This window comes from Mobula birostris, chromosome 27, assembly GCF_030028105.1.
Source record: "Mobula birostris isolate sMobBir1 chromosome 27, sMobBir1.hap1, whole genome shotgun sequence".
In the NCBI taxonomy this organism is placed as follows: domain Eukaryota; kingdom Metazoa; phylum Chordata; class Chondrichthyes; order Myliobatiformes; family Myliobatidae; genus Mobula; species Mobula birostris.
The window spans coordinates 2,687,484-2,706,528 of NC_092396.1; the positions used below are offsets into that span (position 1 = coordinate 2,687,484).

General features: G+C 45.2%; 1 protein-coding gene across 1 annotated transcript in view; it reads left to right on the forward strand.

Moving 5' to 3' along the window:
- The window catches only part of LOC140188647 (solute carrier family 2, facilitated glucose transporter member 1-like), a 41,683-nt gene extending 24,852 nt beyond the window's left edge, over positions 1-16,831 (forward strand). Inside the window, exons 3-10 of the mRNA XM_072245118.1 lie at positions 2,777-2,937; positions 4,527-4,767; positions 6,479-6,641; positions 7,993-8,180; positions 9,670-9,774; positions 11,305-11,406; positions 12,828-13,031; positions 14,260-16,831. Of these exons, the coding sequence (XP_072101219.1) occupies positions 2,777-2,937; positions 4,527-4,767; positions 6,479-6,641; positions 7,993-8,180; positions 9,670-9,774; positions 11,305-11,406; positions 12,828-13,031; positions 14,260-14,487 (1,392 nt within the window). The 3' untranslated portion in view covers positions 14,488-16,831. The remainder of the gene's footprint in view (positions 1-2,776; positions 2,938-4,526; positions 4,768-6,478; positions 6,642-7,992; positions 8,181-9,669; positions 9,775-11,304; positions 11,407-12,827; positions 13,032-14,259) is intronic.
- The last annotated feature ends 2,214 nt before the right edge of the window (positions 16,832-19,045 follow it).

A 19,045-nucleotide genomic window follows, 5' to 3' on the forward strand; every position in this document is an offset into this window, starting at 1 on the left:
AAGAGCTTCTGTAGACAACACACACAAAATGCTGGAGGAACTCAGCAGGTCAGACTGCATCTATGGAGATGAATAATCAGTTGATGTTTAGCATTGGTGAAGGATCTTGGCCAAAACTGTTGACTGTTTATTCATTTCTATAGATGCTGCCCAACCTTCCGAGTTCCTCCAGCTTTTTGTGTGTAGTGCTTAATGAAAAATGCTATCAGTTACAATAAGAAATTTGTTAAAAATAGGTAGTGCAAAATTAGAGCAAACAGTATTGTATATTATAAAATACATAATACTGTATATGTACTGTAATATACTTACAGTGTTCTACATGTATATAATATCACGTAACATACAAGAGCACGACAGTTAGTTCAACATTATTACAGCTCGGTGTCCCTGAGTTCAGAGTTCAATTCTGGTGCTGTCTGTAAGGAGTTTATACGTCCTCCCTGTGAACCACATGAGCTTCAAAGAGGTACCAGTTATTAGGTTAATTAGTTATTGTAAATTGTCCTGTGATAAGGCCAGGGTTAAATCGGCCCTAAGGGCCTGTTTTGTCTTGTACCTCTAAATAAAATAAAACAATGAAGAAAGGAATATATGCACACACACATAAATAAATTGCATTCCCATATGTGTGACGTATTACTTAAGTAGTGCAAAAAGAGGGCAAAAATATAGTGCGTTAGTGTTCATGGAATCATTGTCCATTCAGAACTCTGATGGCAGAGGGGAAGAAGCTGTTCCTGAGTGTGTGTCTTCAGGCTCCTGTACCTCCCCTCTGATCATAGCAATGAGGAGAGGGCCTGTCCTGAGTGATGGGGGTCCTCAATGATGCATGTCACCTTCTTGAAGCATCACCTGTTGAAGATGGCACTTTACCAACTAAATGAAGGCTTCATAATCCCCACCCAGCTCCCTGTGTTTTTCTTTTTGCGCACGAGAGGAAGATCTAATGTTAATCTCAAGTTAACATAATTGTGTTCAGGTCACTGATCGTGAGACAATGCTGTGAAAGGTCATGGTGTGAAGGTCAAAGATTAGCATTACATGTATATTGAAACATACAGTGAAATGTTTTAATTGGGTCAGGGACCAACACAGTCTGAGGATGTGTGTGTTGGGGGCAGCTGGCAGGCGTCACCTCGTTTCCAGCACCAATGTAAGGTTAGCTCACAAGTACATCAAAACGTTGAACCATATAGTGAAATATGGTGTTTGCATCAAATCAACGAGGGTGTGCTAGGGGCAGCTGGGCACCAACATAGCATGCCCACAACTCACTAACCCTAACCAGTATGTCTTTGGACTGTGGGAGGAAACCAGGGCACTTGGGGAAAACCTACACATTAAGGGGAGAACATACAACCTCCTCTCAGACAGCAATGAGCATTGAACCCAGGTTGCTGGTACTGTAAGGCACTGTGTTACTATGCCACCTCATTTCCGGGAAGAGGTTTCCAATCCTGAACCAGGCATTCGACACATCTAGTCTGCTCAGTTCATGGGGATGTCTTCCATGGAGGGGCACGCTCTTACATTAGTTAACATTTTCATCTGCAAGTAATAAGTGTTGCATAGATTTTTAATGTCTGTTATTCCTCTTCCGCCTGCTGTCCTAGGGTAGTGTTAATATAAGAGCGTTTGAGTGTAGGTAGTGTTTTCTAAAATTCGTCCTTTCAGTTCTTATTTTTCTTTATTAGTTTTCCAGATCAGTTTCAGATATATAATGCCAAAAGAATACTTTAATATAGGTGTAGTGAAAGTATTTATTGCCTTTGTTACATTTTTACTGTTGAACTCTGACAAATTTTCTTAAGACTAAGTAAATTCTGTCAAAGGTTTATTCCTTTATTGCACTATGATCTATTTTCTTTGCTTGTTGATATCCCAGTTACTTATTCATCCTTCAGTTATATTGTATCCTGCTGCTCTGTTTTTATTGTATTAGCTCTATTGCACCTTTCTTTATGTTTAGTGTTCTGCAGTTATCCAGTCCAAAGTTCATGTTTATATTTTTTGAAAATAGTTTTAGTATTTAATTGCTTTAGCTTAACTGATAAAGGGACGTATAATTTCAGATCATCCATGTGGAGAAGGTGTGTGAAGGTACAATTAATTCGGTGCTTCTGATTTGATACTCAATTTGATTTGTAAATTAGCGAGCAGGTTTAAAGCTGGAGAAAACCATGGTGGGCTTAGTCACCCTGAAAAATGCCTTGATGTATTTTGAATATGGCAGTTGCTCTTTTTTGGTTGTTAATAGATATAGTACACCAATGCTTCATCAGATGTTGTGGAAATTTCACAAGAATTGGGTGCAGTGTGTGTGTGTGTATGTGTGTATGTATGTATAATATACACACACACAGATACACACATTTGAAAACTCTTAACAATGAGTTATGAGTTAATTATGACAGAATTAAATGCTTTTTGGTAGTTAATATAACGACATGAAAGATTTCTGCTTTTCTGCTGGGCTTGATTTGGAATTACAGAATCTCTCATCAGTTGCTTTTTACATCTTTTCATGCCCTTGTAGCATCCTTTCCGCTCCTTAAGTATGCTGTGGTTATCTAAGTAAGTGGTGATTGGTCCCGAGATGCATGATGTTACAGTTTTATTTATAGTTTGTATGTAAGTATTAGGATGATATTTTGATGTGTGATTTGTGATTTCTTCTTTAGGTAAGAGATTCAAACTATTTTCAGGATTTTTAAGAAGGTTGTTGACATGTGTTAGTAGGTACAGATGATTTTATTTTTATTATTAATTTCAGGTTATTGAGAACTTCATTAATGACACTTGGTTGTACCGTTACAATGAGCCGATCAGTAAGTCATCGCTCACCTCTATTTGGTCATTGGCTGTAGCTATATTCTCCGTGGGAGGCATGATTGGATCATTCTCCGTGGGATTGTTCGTGAATCGGTTTGGAAGGTAATACTTGACATTGTTAATACAAACATAGTCATCGCTTACTGATTCGCTTTGTAAAATATCACAGAATATGGGGCTCAGTGTCAGACAAATCTCACACCCTGGAAATACGTTCCGAATCAGAATCAGGTTTAATATCACTGGCATATGTCGTGAAATTTGTTGTTTTGCAGCAGCAGTACATTATAATACATAATAGTGTGTTTCTAAAAAAAGCAAAAGAAAAGGGTCCATTTTAATGAAACAGCCTAATGTGCACAAGTTGAAGCTCACATTTTCCCCTTTGCCGATCCTCCTTCGATCACCCCGGGCTTCATCGAACCATGGCCCCCCTACGGGTTGAGTCCTATGACCTCTTCTCTCCGGCGTCTTCTCCCTTCATCCTCTGCCAAACAAAAGACCCAGCTCACACTGGTGTCAGGAACACAAGACGAAAAACACACTCCCTTCATTGGATGGCTCACACTCCAAAGCTCCCGTTATCTCTAACCATAACCCAAACACAGCTTCTACAGAAAGACCACTACGTCAACAGTGAAGTCTTTCCGGGGTGTTACAGTAGTATAACAAAACTATGACATATAGACATAGTGCATATGGATTCCCGTTAATTGGGAGACATCAGGACCAGTACACTTTGGCCCAATTAAGCAGCTGCCAGAATTAGCTGAATAGTTGAGAAGGTATAAGAAAAGACAAACTACCATTTAACTGAGTAACAAATTTTGTATTTAACTGAAATACAGAACAAATTAGAACACTATTATACTATAACAGTACCATAAAACTGTGTATTATTTCCTAATAGTTATTGACGGGGGAATTTATCCAGTGTACACTGCCATGTTCCTCTGACTGTAAATGACCAAAATCAGCACAGGAAGCTAGTACAGATAATGGACTGCTTTCATTGCCTTCCTGCGTGAAGTAGAGTCAGAATTCACTGCTTTTTAATTCGGCGTCGGTCAGCCCAAATGAATAACATTACACAATAGGAGCAACTGACACAGCTGTTCACTCTGAGCACAGTGTAGTGTCCAGTGGCCACTCCAACTGCACACCACCGATGCTAGTTGAAAACTGTTTGGCAACAGTCTCCTGTCCCAATCAGAGTTGTAGTGTCCCGAATAAACAAAGGAATACCTGACTGTTTTCTCGATTGGAATTTGTTCTTTAACAGTTATCCTGTAAAAGCAACTGCCCCGATTAACCGATGGCCCAATTAATTGTATATAAAAAAAATTAAAAGGAGTGTAGAAAGAGAGTGAAAAGGAGTTAGTGAGATAGTGTTCATTGTCCATACAGAAATCGGATGGCGAAGCTGAAGCAGTACTTGTTCCCCTTGATATCTTAATTAATTTGATTTTTAAAAATCGGTGATACAGGTGATAACAGGCCTTTCCAGCCCAATGAGCCCACACCACCCAATTACACTCATGTGAGCAATTAACCCACTAACCTGTACGTCTTTGGAATGTGGGAGGAAACCAGAGCACAGGGAGGAAACCTACATGGTACAAACTGTTTACAGACGCAGCAGGAATTGAATGCCCTGTGCTGTAAGTGCAATGTGGCTGCTCTCTCCCCAGGCGCAACTCCATGTTGTTGGTAAACATTCTGGCATTCCTTGCGGCCGTGCTGATGGGATTCTCGAAGGCGGCCAAATCGTACGAGATGCTGGTATTGGGCCGGTTCATCATTGGGATCTACTCCGGCTTGAGCACAGGCTTTGTGCCGATGTACGTGGGCGAGATTTCACCCACCGCCCTGCGGGGAGCCCTGGGTACCTTACACCAGCTGGGTGTTGTGTTTGGAATCCTCGTTGCCCAGGTGAGAGTCACTACCGAAGCTGTACACTTTAAACAGCAGTGTTGTGCCCCAAAGCAAAATACCAGGCATGCATTCAGAGGGGGCAAGTTTAAAGGGGGTTTACACAGAGAGTGGTGCGTGCCTGGAACGGGCTGGCTGGGGTGCGGGGGGGGGCACTATCACCTCAGATCTGTCTAAGTGAATCAGCTTCCACACTTTCAGCTCAGCCGATTCATTAAACAATTGTAGATTTAGAAAAATTGGAACAGAACAGATCAGGCCCTCTAGGCAAACACAGTTCCAAGTTAACCTAAATCTTTTCTGTGTGCACGTGATCAACGTCCCTCCATTCCCTGCATAGTGGTGTACCTATCCCATGGTCTCTTAAACACCTCTCTCTATCTTATCTACTTCCACCAGCACCCCTGGCACCCACCACTCTGTGTAGAAGGAAGCATCCCACACATTTTTGTTAACCTTTTACTTTCTTATCTTATGTTCTTTTGTGTTTGACATTTTCACCGTGGGAGGAAGATTCTGGCTGTGCACTTTATCTGTGCCTCTCATAACTTTATTAGTTTCTGCAAGTCCACTCCTCAGCCTTTAGGAAAAGTTTGTCCAATCCCTGCTCGTAGCTCATCCCCTCTGTCAGCATGCTGGTAAACCTCCTGCACTAAATCCTTCACCCTCCTCCCTGTGAAGGAATGATGGGAACGGCACAGGGTATTCTAGGTGCGGCCTCACCCAAGTTTTATACAGCTGCTGGCTGCATTACTGAGGCAGTGAGAAGTGTAGGCAATGTCCATGGAGGGGAGGCTGGTTTCTGTGATGTGCTGAGCTGTGTCCACAGCTCTGCAGTTTCTAATGGTCACGGAGACTGCACTTTTACACTTTATTCTGCATTCTGTTATTGTTTTACCTTGTTCTACCTCAATACACTGTGTAATGATCTGATCTGAATGAGCAGTATGCAAGACAAGCTCCTCACTGTGTCTCAGTACGAGGGGTGATAATAAGTCAATTTCAATGACTGGAAAACCCAACAACACCTGCCAGTTTGCCGAGCCAGAGCGATTGGTCTGATCATTGCCCTGGCTGACTGACCACTCTCCGCTCGTTCTCCTCAAACCTCTTCATAAGCAAAGAGGAGCAAGAACAGGCCACTTGGCTGTCAAGTCCACCCTGCCATTCAACGTGACCCTGACTGCTCAGAGCTGGCCCCTTCCACGTCAGTTTCCCATCACTTGTAGTTCCTCAATTTTCCACATATTTACCCATCTCCACACACACGTTTGCAAGGTCCTTGGGTGGGACCTGAATGAGGCAGGATTTATTTAGAGATACCGCGCTTTCCCGCCCAATGAGCCACGCCACCCAACAACCCACCTATTTAACCCTAACCTAACAGAACAATTTACAATGACCAATTAACCTATTAACTGGGACATCTTTGGACTGTGGGAGCAAACCCACATATTCACAGGGAGGATGTTTATACTCATTACAGACTGCACAGGAATTTGACCCCGAAAGCCCCGAAATGTGACAGCATCCGCTAACTTCTGCACTACCTTGACACCCAAATCTCATGGTATACCTGTCATCGCTCTAGTTGTGAGTGCATGGGTACGATTGGGTTTCGCCCCGGGGAATGAGACTTTTGGAATTTGTGCATCTCCCTGATGTGTTTTTCTTTCTTTCTTTCTCTTTCTCTGTGTCTCTGTCTCTACAGGTGGTTGGCATAGACGCCTTGCTGGGGAACAATTCGGGCTGGCCATTCTTGTTGGGATTGCTCTTTATTCCTGCCCTGATTCAGTGCATCATTTTGCCTTTGTGTCCTAAAAGTCCACGTTACCTCCTCATCAACAAGAACGAAGAGGAAAAGGCAAGGAATGGTAAGCTTATCCGGGGAGGCGCAATGTGTCTAACCCCCACCCCTCGCACCTTTCATATTGAAAGAGGTGAGGATGTTTCCTGCCATGGGGAGTCTAGGTCCACAGACCAAAGCCTCAGAATTCAGGGACATCTCTTTAGAGTGGGGATGAGGAGGGATTTCTTTAGCCAGAGGGTGGTGAATCTGTGGAATTCATTGGGACAGATGGATGTGGAGGCCAAGTCATTGGATATATTTAAAATGGAGGTTGATAGGTTCTTGATTAGTCAGGGTGTCAAAGGTTATGGGGAGAAGGCAGGAAAACGGGTTTGAAAAGGAAAATTAATCAGCCACGATGGAATGATGGAACAGACTAGATGAGCTGAATGGCTTAATTCTGTTTCTTTGTCTTATTTGTTGTGTTAAGGTTAAACTTGCTCTTGACAGCTCAGCAAAGTGTCACGTTTAACTTACTTTTAAATGGTCTCTTTACAGTGAGGCCATTTGGTCCATTGAGTCAGAGAAGCTTACAGAGTCCACCTTCTGTCCACCTGACCTTGGACATTGCTTCCGTGGAGTTTGCATGCACTCCCTGGGACTGGTTGAGTTTCCCATTGGTGATGGGATGGGGATTTGTCCCTGTTGAATGGGGTTGATGGAACTTCTCCCAGGGAGTTGCTATGGGCCCGATAGAGCCACACGAACATAGGCCCTTCGGCCCAATTCGTGCATGTTACAGAAGATGGCCACCTAAGGTGTTCCCATTTGCCCACTATTGACCTAGATCCATCTTAACCCCTTCCTATCCATCTACCTGTCGAAATGTCTACCAATGGCTGAACAGCCTCCTCTCTGCCTCTAAGCGTAAACCGAGAATGTGGGACTGCAGCGGGAGAGGAACTGGGGAGTAATTATTTATTTAGAGATACAGCACAGAACAGGCCCTTCCGACCCAATGAGCTGCACCCCCCCAGCAACCCACCGATTTAACCTGAGCCTAATCACAGGAGAATTTACAATGGCCAATTAACCTACTAACTGGTAGGTCTTTGGACTGTGGGAGGAAACCGGAGCACCCGGAGGAAACCCACACAGTCATGGGGAGGACATACAAATTCCTTACAAAGGGCGTCAGGTTTGAACTCCGAATTCAGACGCTCTGAGCTATAAGGGTGATCCCTTGGGGTCCTGGTACTCTGCATCTATACATCAGGTATGAGGTACCGACTCACAATTTCATACGTATATCTTTACTTTGAGATGACTTAGTCCGTCCAGTCTGTGTTTGTTCAGTGGCGGCAGTAGAGCGTGACATGCTCGGCACCGCGTGTGAGAGTGTGCTAGTGGTCTCACCCGTCACCTTTCCCCTCCAGTCCTGAAGAAGCTTCGCGGAGTGTCAGACGTCACCGCGGACCTGCAGGAGATGAAAGAGGAGAGCAGGCAGATGATGAGGGAGAAGAAAGTGACAATCCGCGAACTCTTCATCTCACCGATGTACCGTCAGCCGATCATCATCGCCATCGTCCTCCAACTGTCACAGCAACTCTCAGGAATCAATGCCGTGAGTATCAGTGTCTCCTCCACAGCACAAGTGCTGCTGGCACAGTGTCGTGAAATTCATCTTGCCATCTTAGATTACCAGAGTGCTGCAGGATTGCAGTGTTTGTCAAAGTAAATTTATTATCAAGGTCTGAATATGTCACCATAGATATTCATTTTCCTGCAGGCATTCACAAGAAAATAAAGAAATACATTAGAATTTATGAAAAAATAAGTATTTATAAATTGCAGGTATAAAATGTTAAAATGAAAATCTATGGTGTGTACATAGTGCATATAGTCCACACAGACACAACACGTATGTACTTGTGAATGTGTGTGTGTGTGTGTATACCTACAGTCTATATCAAACTGAGGAAATGAGTTCTACGTGAGAATGAGGATAGGTCGAGTGAGCTAATGCGAAGGAAAGTGAGTGGTGACTCAATAGAGGTGTACAAAATCTTCTAAGTTGAAGAAAGTACATCCAGTCCTTCACTGAGAAACCAGCAAAAATGAACTGTCTTGTAATGAACAAACTAATGAAACTAGAACTAGCGATATAACAAAATAAAGGGTCTAAGCGCATTCGAACATACTTAAGCATTGGCAATCTTAAACATTAGCAGTTAATCATCACTAAGGGAGGCACTGAGCAAGTGTTTCTCGCAGAGTGGAAAGGGCTAAACCAGGGACATAATTTTAATGTGGTTGGAGGAAAGTATAGAGGGGGATGTCTGAGGCAGGTTGTGGGAGAGTGGTAGGAGCATGGAATGTGCTGCCAGGGGTGGGGGTAGAGGAAGATGTATCAGGCAGATGTAAGAAACTCTTAGATAGAAAAATGGGGGGCTACGTGGAAGGGAAGAGTTGGATTGACCTTTGAGTAGGTTAAAAGGCCAACACAACAATGTGGGCCGAAGGGCCTGTACTGTCACTGAGCGTTCTGTGTTCTAAATCACAACGTATCGCACTTACATCACAGACTGCCCAGCACCCCCCTGGGTCAGTCCCAGCCCTGACTGTCAGCCCACATCCCCTGGGTCAGTCCCATCGCTGACTGTCAGCCCACATCCCCTGGGTCAGTCCCATCGCTGACGGTCAGCCCACATCCCCTGGGTCAGTCCCATCGCTGACCATCAGCCCTCATCTGCTGGGTCAGTCCCAGCCCTGACCATCAGCCCACATCCCCTGGGTCAGTCCCATCGCTGACTGTTGGCCCTCATCCCCTGGGTCAGTCCCATCGCTGACTGTCAGCCCTCATCCCCTGGGTCAGTCCCATCGCTGACCGTCAGCCCTCATCCCCTGGGTCAGTCCCATCACTGACCGTCAGCCTTCATCCCCTGGGTCAGTGATTGTATTGTGTTGTAACGTTTTATGTTCTGCCTGCACAACCTCTCCTGTCAACTTACTCCAAATACTCACCACCTCAGTGCTGTAAATCCTGCCTTTAAACTTACTGCACAGGTATTTCTGCTGGTGTTTTCTCAACCTGACTGTTCTTTTACCCACAGGTATTTTATTATTCCACCAGTATTTTTGAGAACGCGGGGGTGGCACAGCCAGTTTATGCCACCATTGGCTGTGGTGTGGTTAACTTCGCCTTCACATTAGTGTCGGTAAGTGTTCATTTCAACTGAGATTCCTTCCTCACCTTTGGGAGAATCTGGCGTTAAGACCTTCCCAGGGGAAAGGTTTAACAGAGAAGGCGGAGGTTGACAGGTTTTGATCAGTCAGGGAGGGCATCAATGATTGTGAGGAGGAGACAGGAGAATGGGGTTGAGGGGGATATTAAACAAAAGGAGGGCTTTGATTTCCATCCCAGTGAGGTCAGTGAACTGTTGCATAAGTTTACAGTCAATAACATTTGGTGGGGAACTTGCCCACCCGTGAAGTTTTGGGGTTTTGGAACTGACTGCCTGGTCGTGGCAGGAGGTTCGACCATGAGACATGGAAGCCAGTCAGCCCATCGAGTCTGCTCCACCATTCCCTCATGCCTGCTTTAATATCCCCCTCGGCCCTGTTCTGCTTCTCCCAGTAACCTTTGACACACTCAGTAATCTTAAAACCAATCAACCTCCACGTTAAATACAACCAATAAGTTGGCTACCAGAGCCATCTGTAGCAATGAATTCCACAGATTCATCACCTTCTGGATAAAGAAGTTTCTCCTCAGCTGTGTTCTAAAATGGATATTCCTCTATTCTGAGGCTGTGCACTTTAGTTCTAGATTCCCCTGCTATAGGATAACATCCTCTGCACATCCACTCTATCTTGGCTTTTCAATATTCATCAGTTTCAATGGGATCCTCCCTCATTCTTCTAAGCTTTCATTTGGAATCTTTCTTGTGAACCTTCTCTGCGTCCTGTCTTGGATAAGGGGCCCAAAACTGCTCACAATGCTGCAAGTGCAGTACCATCCTGCAGAAGTTCTCATCAGGTTATGGGGTGACAACTCGAAGAGCTGTGCCTGGCTGGGTGACGGACTCGGTGGGGAGGTGACACTAGGCCAGAGAAGGGATCAGGGTAGTAACGGGTATCAAGGTGTCAAGTCCCATGATCAGTGAGTCCTGGGGCCTGTACCAGACATCAAAGTACGAGGGTTGAAGACCAAAGTCAGCAACGCTTTGAGGCCCAATAGTTGACGGTCGATGTTGGCCTGTCCAAAAGACGGAGGCCCTGTCTACCAGTCTGGGCTGGGTTGGGGGCCCAGAGGGATAGAGACTTGCCAGTGTGTGTGAGTGGCTGGGTGGGAAAGGGGCTTGCTTTGTTCTTGTTGCTTGTGTTACTGTTGAACATTGTGAGGTTGCTATGTTGGTTCTGGAACGTGTGGGCTTGTGGGCTGCCCCAGCACGTCCTTGGGTTGTGTTGGTTGTTACTCCCTTTGTATCAAAATCCATCGTATTCTACTTCTTGTGGAGCCGTTCATGACCCTCCGGGGGAAAGTTTCTAAAGGTTCACCACCCAAGTGAGGAAATGTTTCCTTATCTCTGTTCCAAATAGCAAACTCGGGCCCCTGGTCTCAGACACCTGAGCCGGGCCCCGCAACATATGTAAATTCCAACAGGTCCCCGGCCGTCTGCATCTGTACACGGTCAGGAGCAAGATACTTGTCAGGAGTTTCTAACCAAATGTGCTTGTCTCTTCAGCTGTTCGTAGTGGAGCGTGCGGGGCGTCGGACTCTACATTTGCTCGGCCTGGGAGGCATGGCTGTCAGTGCCATCGTGATGACCATCGCCCTTGTCCTCCTGGTGAGTGGGGTGGCCTGAACACCAGCAGCTTAACCGCGGTCTCAGAGCTCTATGCAAGCTCCTGACTTCTGGTTCTGTGTGTGTTCTTGCTGTGACCACATGCATTTCCTCCGGGTGCTTCTGGTTCCTCCCACAAATATATGGGTTCATCGGGATTGTAAGTTGCCCCCAGTGTGTGGCTGAGGGGTATTGGATGAGAATAGGTTATTGAATGGCTGTTTGGTGAATGTAAGGGTTGAAAGACCTGTTTCTATATTGTGTGTCGGCAGCCTGTTGTCATGTAGTCTGATATTGGCACATAGCAAGGAGCAACCAAACCATAAACACCAGGTCCACTGGGGGCAGAAATGGCTCAGGCACGTCCATGCCCATTAGAAAGAGCGACACGAATGTGGTTTTAGTCTACACGGTTGTTTGCTGGTCAGCTTGAACCCAAAGTGCCGAAGGGCCTCTGTCAATGAGTGCGTGACCTGAACTGCCAGGCTCAGGTAAGAGGGCAGAGGACGTCAGTGACTGACTGTGGTTTACTCCCAAACCTCCAGTTCCCCACTGCACCCCCAAAGACATGGGAATCAGTGAGTTATAATCACAGAGATTCTGCAGATGCTGGAAATCCAGAGCAACACACACAAAGTACTGGAGGAACTCAGGTAACGTCTAGAGAGTCCTGATGAAGGGTCTTGGCTTGAAACGCCAACTGTTTATTCCTCTCCACAGATGCTGCCTGACCTGCTGAGTTCCTCCAGCATTTTGTGAGTGTTGCTTTGCGTCAGGGAGTTAATTGGCCAAAATTGCCCCCAAGATTGTTGGTGAGGGGAGAGTGTGCGTGGAGGGGAGGAATAAAATGTAGAATTACGCTGTAAGTGGGTCGGTGTGGATTTCAGCCGAATATAGGAGAATTATTTGCAGGGGCAATCCTAAACACAGCAGTCTAGCATTTAGTGGATTGCCTTGCAATGCCAGCCAGTCATCCCAGTCGGGGATCAGTTCTTACAGCAGCCTGTGAGTTCTCCCTGTGACCGTGTGGGTTTTGTCCGGGTGCTCCAGTTTCCTCCACAGTCCAGAGTCATAAATATTAGGGTTAGTAAGTTGTGGGCATGCTATATTGGTGCCAGATGTGTGGGAACACTTTTCAATCCTTGCTGATTTGATTTGACACAAACCGCACATTTCACTGTATGTTTCTATGTACATGTCACAGATAAACCTAATATTTATCGCCTTACAAACTTCATTGTTTGGAATGCAACTTCCTGCAACTTACTCCCTGGTTTTTCCCTGTTGCACTGAGACACACCTTGGGTAAACAGTTTAAGGTTCCTTCTGAATAGGAGAGAGCTGGGGTTGTTGTTGGATTCCACGGTGGGTAAGTTTGATGTTTATAATGATGGCATTCTAATGCAATAATGGTTCTGACCCAGAAACAACTGCCGTGGATGAGTTACATCAGCATCATCGCCATCTTTGGCTTCGTGGCCTTCTTCGAGATCGGGCCGGGGCCCATCCCCTGGTTCATTGTCGCTGAGCTCTTCAGCCAAGGCCCAAGGCCGGCTGCCATCGCTGTGTCTGGTCTGTCCAACTGGACTGCAAACTTCCTCGTTGGCATGTCCTTCCAGTACGTGGAGGTAGGTACATCACGTGGCCTGTCTCATTTTTGACCTCAGGAGGGGAAGACTGCGGCAGGTTTGCCAGGAAGAGGCTGGACTTCTTTAGGTGGGGGAATGAGGAGAATTAAATGGGATCTGTGTAAGTGGGTGCAGGATGGTTGGTGTGGACCTCGGCTGAACATGCAGAGAGTATTTACTGAGTTAACCTGTGTTATAACGGATGGTTCAATAGGTTAGCACCTTATTCCCTAGAGTAGAGGTTCCCAAACTTTATTTATGCCATGGACCACTCCCACTGACCGAGGGGTCTGTGAACCCCAGGCTGAGAACTCCTGCACTTGAGCATTGAAGAATGAGGGGAGATTTGATACAGGTATACAAACCTATGAGAGGTATTAGATAGGGTAAATGCAAGCAGGCTTTTCCACGGAGGTTAGGAGAGACTTGAACTAGAGCTCATGGGTTAAGGGTGAAAGGCTAACTGAAGGGGGACATGAGGGGGATCTTCTTCACTCAGAGGGTAGTGAGGGTGTGGAACGCGCTGCCAGCAGAAATGGTGGATGCAGGTTCGATTTCAGCTTTTAAGAGAAATTTGGAAGGTACATGGATGGGAGGGCTATAGTCCAGGCGCAGGTCGATGGGATTAGGTAGATTCGTAGTTCAGCATGGGCTGGGTGGGCCAAAGGGGGTTTTTCTGTGATGTAGTTACCTATGACTCTAAGGACAATCTTTAAGCTTGCTTGGCCAGAGCTCTACTTCCTGAGACTAGGGGGTGGACTTTTGACAAGATATACTTGTGCTATACTGTTTTGTGTTCATACCTCCTTGAGCAGTGGCTGGTAAAAGCAGTAAATCAAAGCTTTCTTTGTTGGGGTGTGATTGAGAAACCTCTCAGTAAACTGGGGAGAAGAAAGGAGGAATTCAAGATCACTAGAAAACTTTGACTGGATTTTGCGCCTGGAGGTTTGGTAGGTATGAGCTCCAGGCTCCTTTGTAAGTTGATGTTTCAGGCTAAGATCCTTCCTCTGGACTGATTCATTCCAATTCATTCATTCATCCTGATGAACAGTCTCGGCCTGAAACATCGACTCTATTCATCTCCATAGTTGCTGCCTGATCTGCTGAGTTCCTCCAGTGTTTTGTGTGTGTGTGTGTGTGTGTGTGTGTTACTTTAGATTTCCGCCACCTGAGAAACTCTTATGTTTCTAAGTAAACCACTAAAAGTATTTTTCTTCCTTCCTAACAGCAACTCTGCGGCCCTTATGTTTTCATCATCTTCACTGTGTTACTGGTCTTCTTCATCGTGTTCACCTACTTCAAGGTCCCCGAGACCAAGGGGCGGACATTTGACGAGATTTCCTCCGGATTCCGCCAGAGGGGCGGGGTCGAGGTCGAGGTCGATGATGTTGTTGACTCTCAAGAGAAGGGCACCCTGGAGGAACTCAACACCCTGGGGGCTGATTCTCAGGTTTAATGAGGCACTGAACCACTGAGGGAGACTGGAAGATGCGGGGATGTGTAGCCAACACTACTGAGAAAAATGTAAGGGTAGTGGGGAGGTTGCTGGTCCTGTCAGGAGGCTCCTGTTTATGTGTAGGAAGCGAGTTCCAATTTTTCTGGCAGTTCACATCTCCAATTTTCATAAAATCTTCTGTTGGACAGCAGAACTAACTTTTTGAATATCTTGCAGTTTTGACTGACGAAGTTATCGATTAATGTTTCAAAGCTTTCCATGTATAGAATTAAGTATTTATATGTGGGGTATGTTTATAGTGTTAATAGAACAATAAGTTATAGTGCTAATGTAAATATAATGAGGCAGTGGCCCAGTGTAAATGTACAAACAATTTTGAAGTTCCTCTAGCTGTAGACTTCGATTGTATATGAATAGACTTTCTTACTGTACAGCACACATTTAGAAAACTACTGCAGATTCACTGGAAGCCCAGAATATATTTTTAAAAATTGTCATAAATTTCCAGTACATTTGTGTATTGGAAATGACATTAAACAATCTTGAATCTTAAATGCATTTTCAAGCAATATCCCTGATTCTTAACCATGTTTCTCTGACTTCCAATATGACAATTTATGCTAAATTAGCAGAGGAACATGATTGTGAGCAGGATGAATACTTGTCTGCGAGTTCAGACAGCGGTGGCCAAGACGAGGGTGGCTGATAGTCCTTTCCCAAGTGGTGAATGCATTTTTCCCCCTTATTCCCTGGAAACGGTTTAAGCCATCTTGTGCACCTGGGAAAGGGTGCGCTGTGGGTGGTGTAAATCCCAATGTGTATCAAGTTATGTCTTGCAGAGACCTCAGCGACACTGTGTATGTGTGTGAGATTTGTGAAAGTCTGTTAATATTTCACACTTTCTGAAAGGACCATGATATTTTTAAGCGAAGAACACTCCAATGCCAATGGTGGCAAAACAAGTGTGTCTGTGTCTCTTTTCAGTTTAATTTAAACACCGTTCCATTGTCAATCCAAAGTATTAATCACATTTGAGGAATATGTGGTGCAGTTGGTGCGACTGACATCCCTCCTGTCTGGGATCAGCCACTCATATTGGCTACTTAAATATGAGTTTTATAGGTCATCTGATTCCCATGGTTTTGATCCGATTTCTTTCAGAAGTAACAGTCCTACTCAATGCATGATTTCTGCTGTTCAAATGTTTTGACCTAATATCTGGGCTGGACTCCTCTGCCCTATCAGGGGCACACATCCGTCAGACTGGTGTCTCGAGGACACTCCCTCACTCAGTGTCCCACCCTTGATCAGCAAGGTAGCGCAGTGGTTAGTGCAGCGCTGTTACAGGTCAGGGTGTCAAAGTTCAGAGTTGAATCCTGGCGTCCTTTATAAGGAGTTTGTATGGCCTCTCTGTGGACTGTGTGGGTTTGCTCCGGGTCCTCTGGTTTTCTCCCACTATCCAAAGATGTACCAGTTGGTAACTTAATTGATCATTGTAAATTGTCCCATGATTAGGCTAGGGTTAAACTAGGGGTTGTTGGGTGGCACAGGTCGAAAGGCTGAAGGGGCCTGTTTCACACTGTATCTCTAAATAAAATATAAAAAGCGTCATGCCCTGTCCTCTGCACTGTACCCTGCATCAGTTTGCCCAGAACAGACCTCAAAAGCATGCCTGAGACCAATGTGGATCTCTGCGAGAGCTAAGGTTGCAGGCAGCATACAGCTTCCCCATTTACTTGCTCGGACTCTCTGTAACAGGCCGGGAGCTCAAAAAACACTTGGGGCTAGATTAAACAAAGAACGACTTTTAAAGTTCAGCAGTTTTTATAGTTATTTTCAGTGTAAAGAAGGAAAACCAGTAAACTGGATAATTACTGCAGATGGATTGATACCTTGATGGCAGTTTTGTACTGTAAGAACAGGTAAAACGAAATCTTGTTCAGAACAAGTTCTGCAGCCATTAGGAGAAGGGCGAAGAGACTGAGATGGTGAAGTGGATGTCTCCCTCTCAGTTCCGGGACACATTCTCTAGGTCAGATTCTGGGGTTTGCACTGTTTGAACTCCAAATTATTTTTTAAAGAACATATTCAGACACAAAATATCTCTCTGGCTGAGTAAGTAACACATCTTCTTTGGTTGTTTTTATAATACTGTTGTATCTTATCTGTAATTGTTCCTCAGTAGCAATGATTGTGTCTACTGGAAACGATGTAAACCTCGATGTGTAAAAATTAATCTAGCACACTTGTTTAAAATAGCGTTTGTACACAGATTTTTTACTTATTTCTCTGAGAACTCACCTTAGTGACAACTAAGCTGAAAATTAAAAAAAAACTGAACAAACATACTTTGTGTTATTTCTAAGACCGGATTTAAAGAGTGCCATTGCGGCGTAGAAGTTAGTGTAACGCTATTACAGCTCGGGCATCCTAAGTTGGAGTTGAATTCCAACGTCCTATTCAAGGAGTTTGTACGTTCTCCCCGTGACTGCGTGGGTTTCCTCTGGGTGCTCTGGTTTCCTCCCGCGGTCCAAAGGCGTACTGATTTGTAGGTTCGTTGATCATTATAAATTGTCCTGTGATTAGGCTAGGTTTAAATCGGTGGGTTTCTGGGTGGCATAGCTCAGTGGGCCAGAAGGTTCTGTTCCGTGCTATCTCCAGATGAAGAGATTGTGGTGGCAATGTGGTCTGTGTCTGGAGTTCAAGGCCAAAGTAAATTTATTATCAAAGTTCATGTACGTCACCATATGCAACCCTGAGATTTATTTTCTTGTGGTTGTTTACAGTAAATAAAAAGAAACACACTAGAATCAATGTAAAACTACACACAAAGACATACAAACAGCCAATGTGCAAAAGACGACAAATTGTCCAAATTCAAAAAGGAAAAAAAGCAAATAACGATAATGATTAAGTAATAAATGATATTGAGAACATGAGTGGTAGAGTCCTTGAAAGTGAATCAGTTCTGCGTTGGGGTGAGTGAAGTTATCCACTCCAGTTCAGGAGCCAGATGGTTGAGGGGTAATAACTGGCTGTGTAGAACCTGAGGCTCCTGTACCTCCTCCCTGATGGCAGCAGCAAGAAGACAGCGTGACTGTAGTAGTGCTAGTTGTCTTAACGATGAGAGTTTTTAAAATGGAAAAGCTGTTGCTCTGGGGCAGTTCTGCTCTCCCGACCTCGGACGTGTGGGTCCAGTGGTGTGAGTAGCCATCACAGCTGGGGTCTTCCTTGGTTGCGGTGGATGACCATGACTCCTGTGCCCTGTCATACTGTTCACTCTCCACAGAGTGTTGCAGAGCCGCCTTCAGGCCATTATTGCTCCCTGTTGAGGTCATCTGCTCGGTCCATCAGAGCTGACTGCATGGTAGGACAGGCATGTCCCTATTTCACTGGAGTATGAGGCTGTCCGGTTTAGCCCACCTGTTGAAGCGGTGTACCTGTGTGGCTGCTGTTGCATGCAAACAGTGCTTGGAGCCACAGGTGAGAGCTGAGTATCCGGTGGGGACCAAAGGTGAGTGAGCTTCCCCGGAATGGACACGATAAGCCCCTTTAGCAGAGGTGTTACCCCGTGTTGAACATCACATATACCCATGAGATGGTTATTAATTCATTCATTATGTGCCATGTTGTAGGATGGAGGCGATCATGGCCTTTTCGTGATCTTGATTGTCTTTGGCAAATGTTTCTACAGCAGTGTCTTTACAAGACGGGTGACTCCAGTCATTATCAATACTCTTCAGAGATTGTCTGCCTGGCGTCAGTGGTCGCATAACCGGAATGTGTGATGTGCACCAGCTGCTCATACGACCATCCACCACTTGCCCCCATGGCTTCACGTGACCCTGGCCGGAGGGGCTAAGCAGGGGCCCAAGGGTGACCTGCAGGCTAGCAGAGGGAAGGAGCACCTTGCACCTCCTTTGGCAGAGACGTAACTCCACCCTGACACCCAAGTTATAGTAATATTAGTTTTAAGAAACTAGTATTGGTAATTGGGACGAGCAAGTCAACTGGAGGTTATTGTCATTTACACAAGTACGGTGAGGTACAGGTACAACAAAATACTTTCTTGGAGAAGTACCACAAACACGTAGGCATAGACAATTGATAATCGTGTTTATTATTAATGTATTGAGGTCCAGTGAAAAACTCTGTTTTGCCAGCCGTCAGTGCATAAAAAGGTCAGATTAGTTTTATTTGTCACATGCTTTGAAGCATGCAGTGAGATGTGCCATTCGCTTCAATAACCAACACAGTCTGAGGATGCCCACAAGTGTCACTGCACTAGCATAGCTTCCTCACAAATTACTAGCCTGCAAACTGATGACATGAACATCCGTGTCTCTAACTTCCAGTAATTTCTCCCACTTTCCATTCCTCCTTTCGTTCCCCATTCTATTTCCCTTCTCACCTCTGCTCTCCTCACCTGTCCATCACCTCCCTCTGGTTCCTCTCCTCCTCCCCTTTCTGCCATTGTCCACTTTCCGCTCCAATCAGATTTCTTCTTCAGCCCTTTACCTCTTCTCACCTGGCTGCCAGCTTCTCACTTCACCCCTGC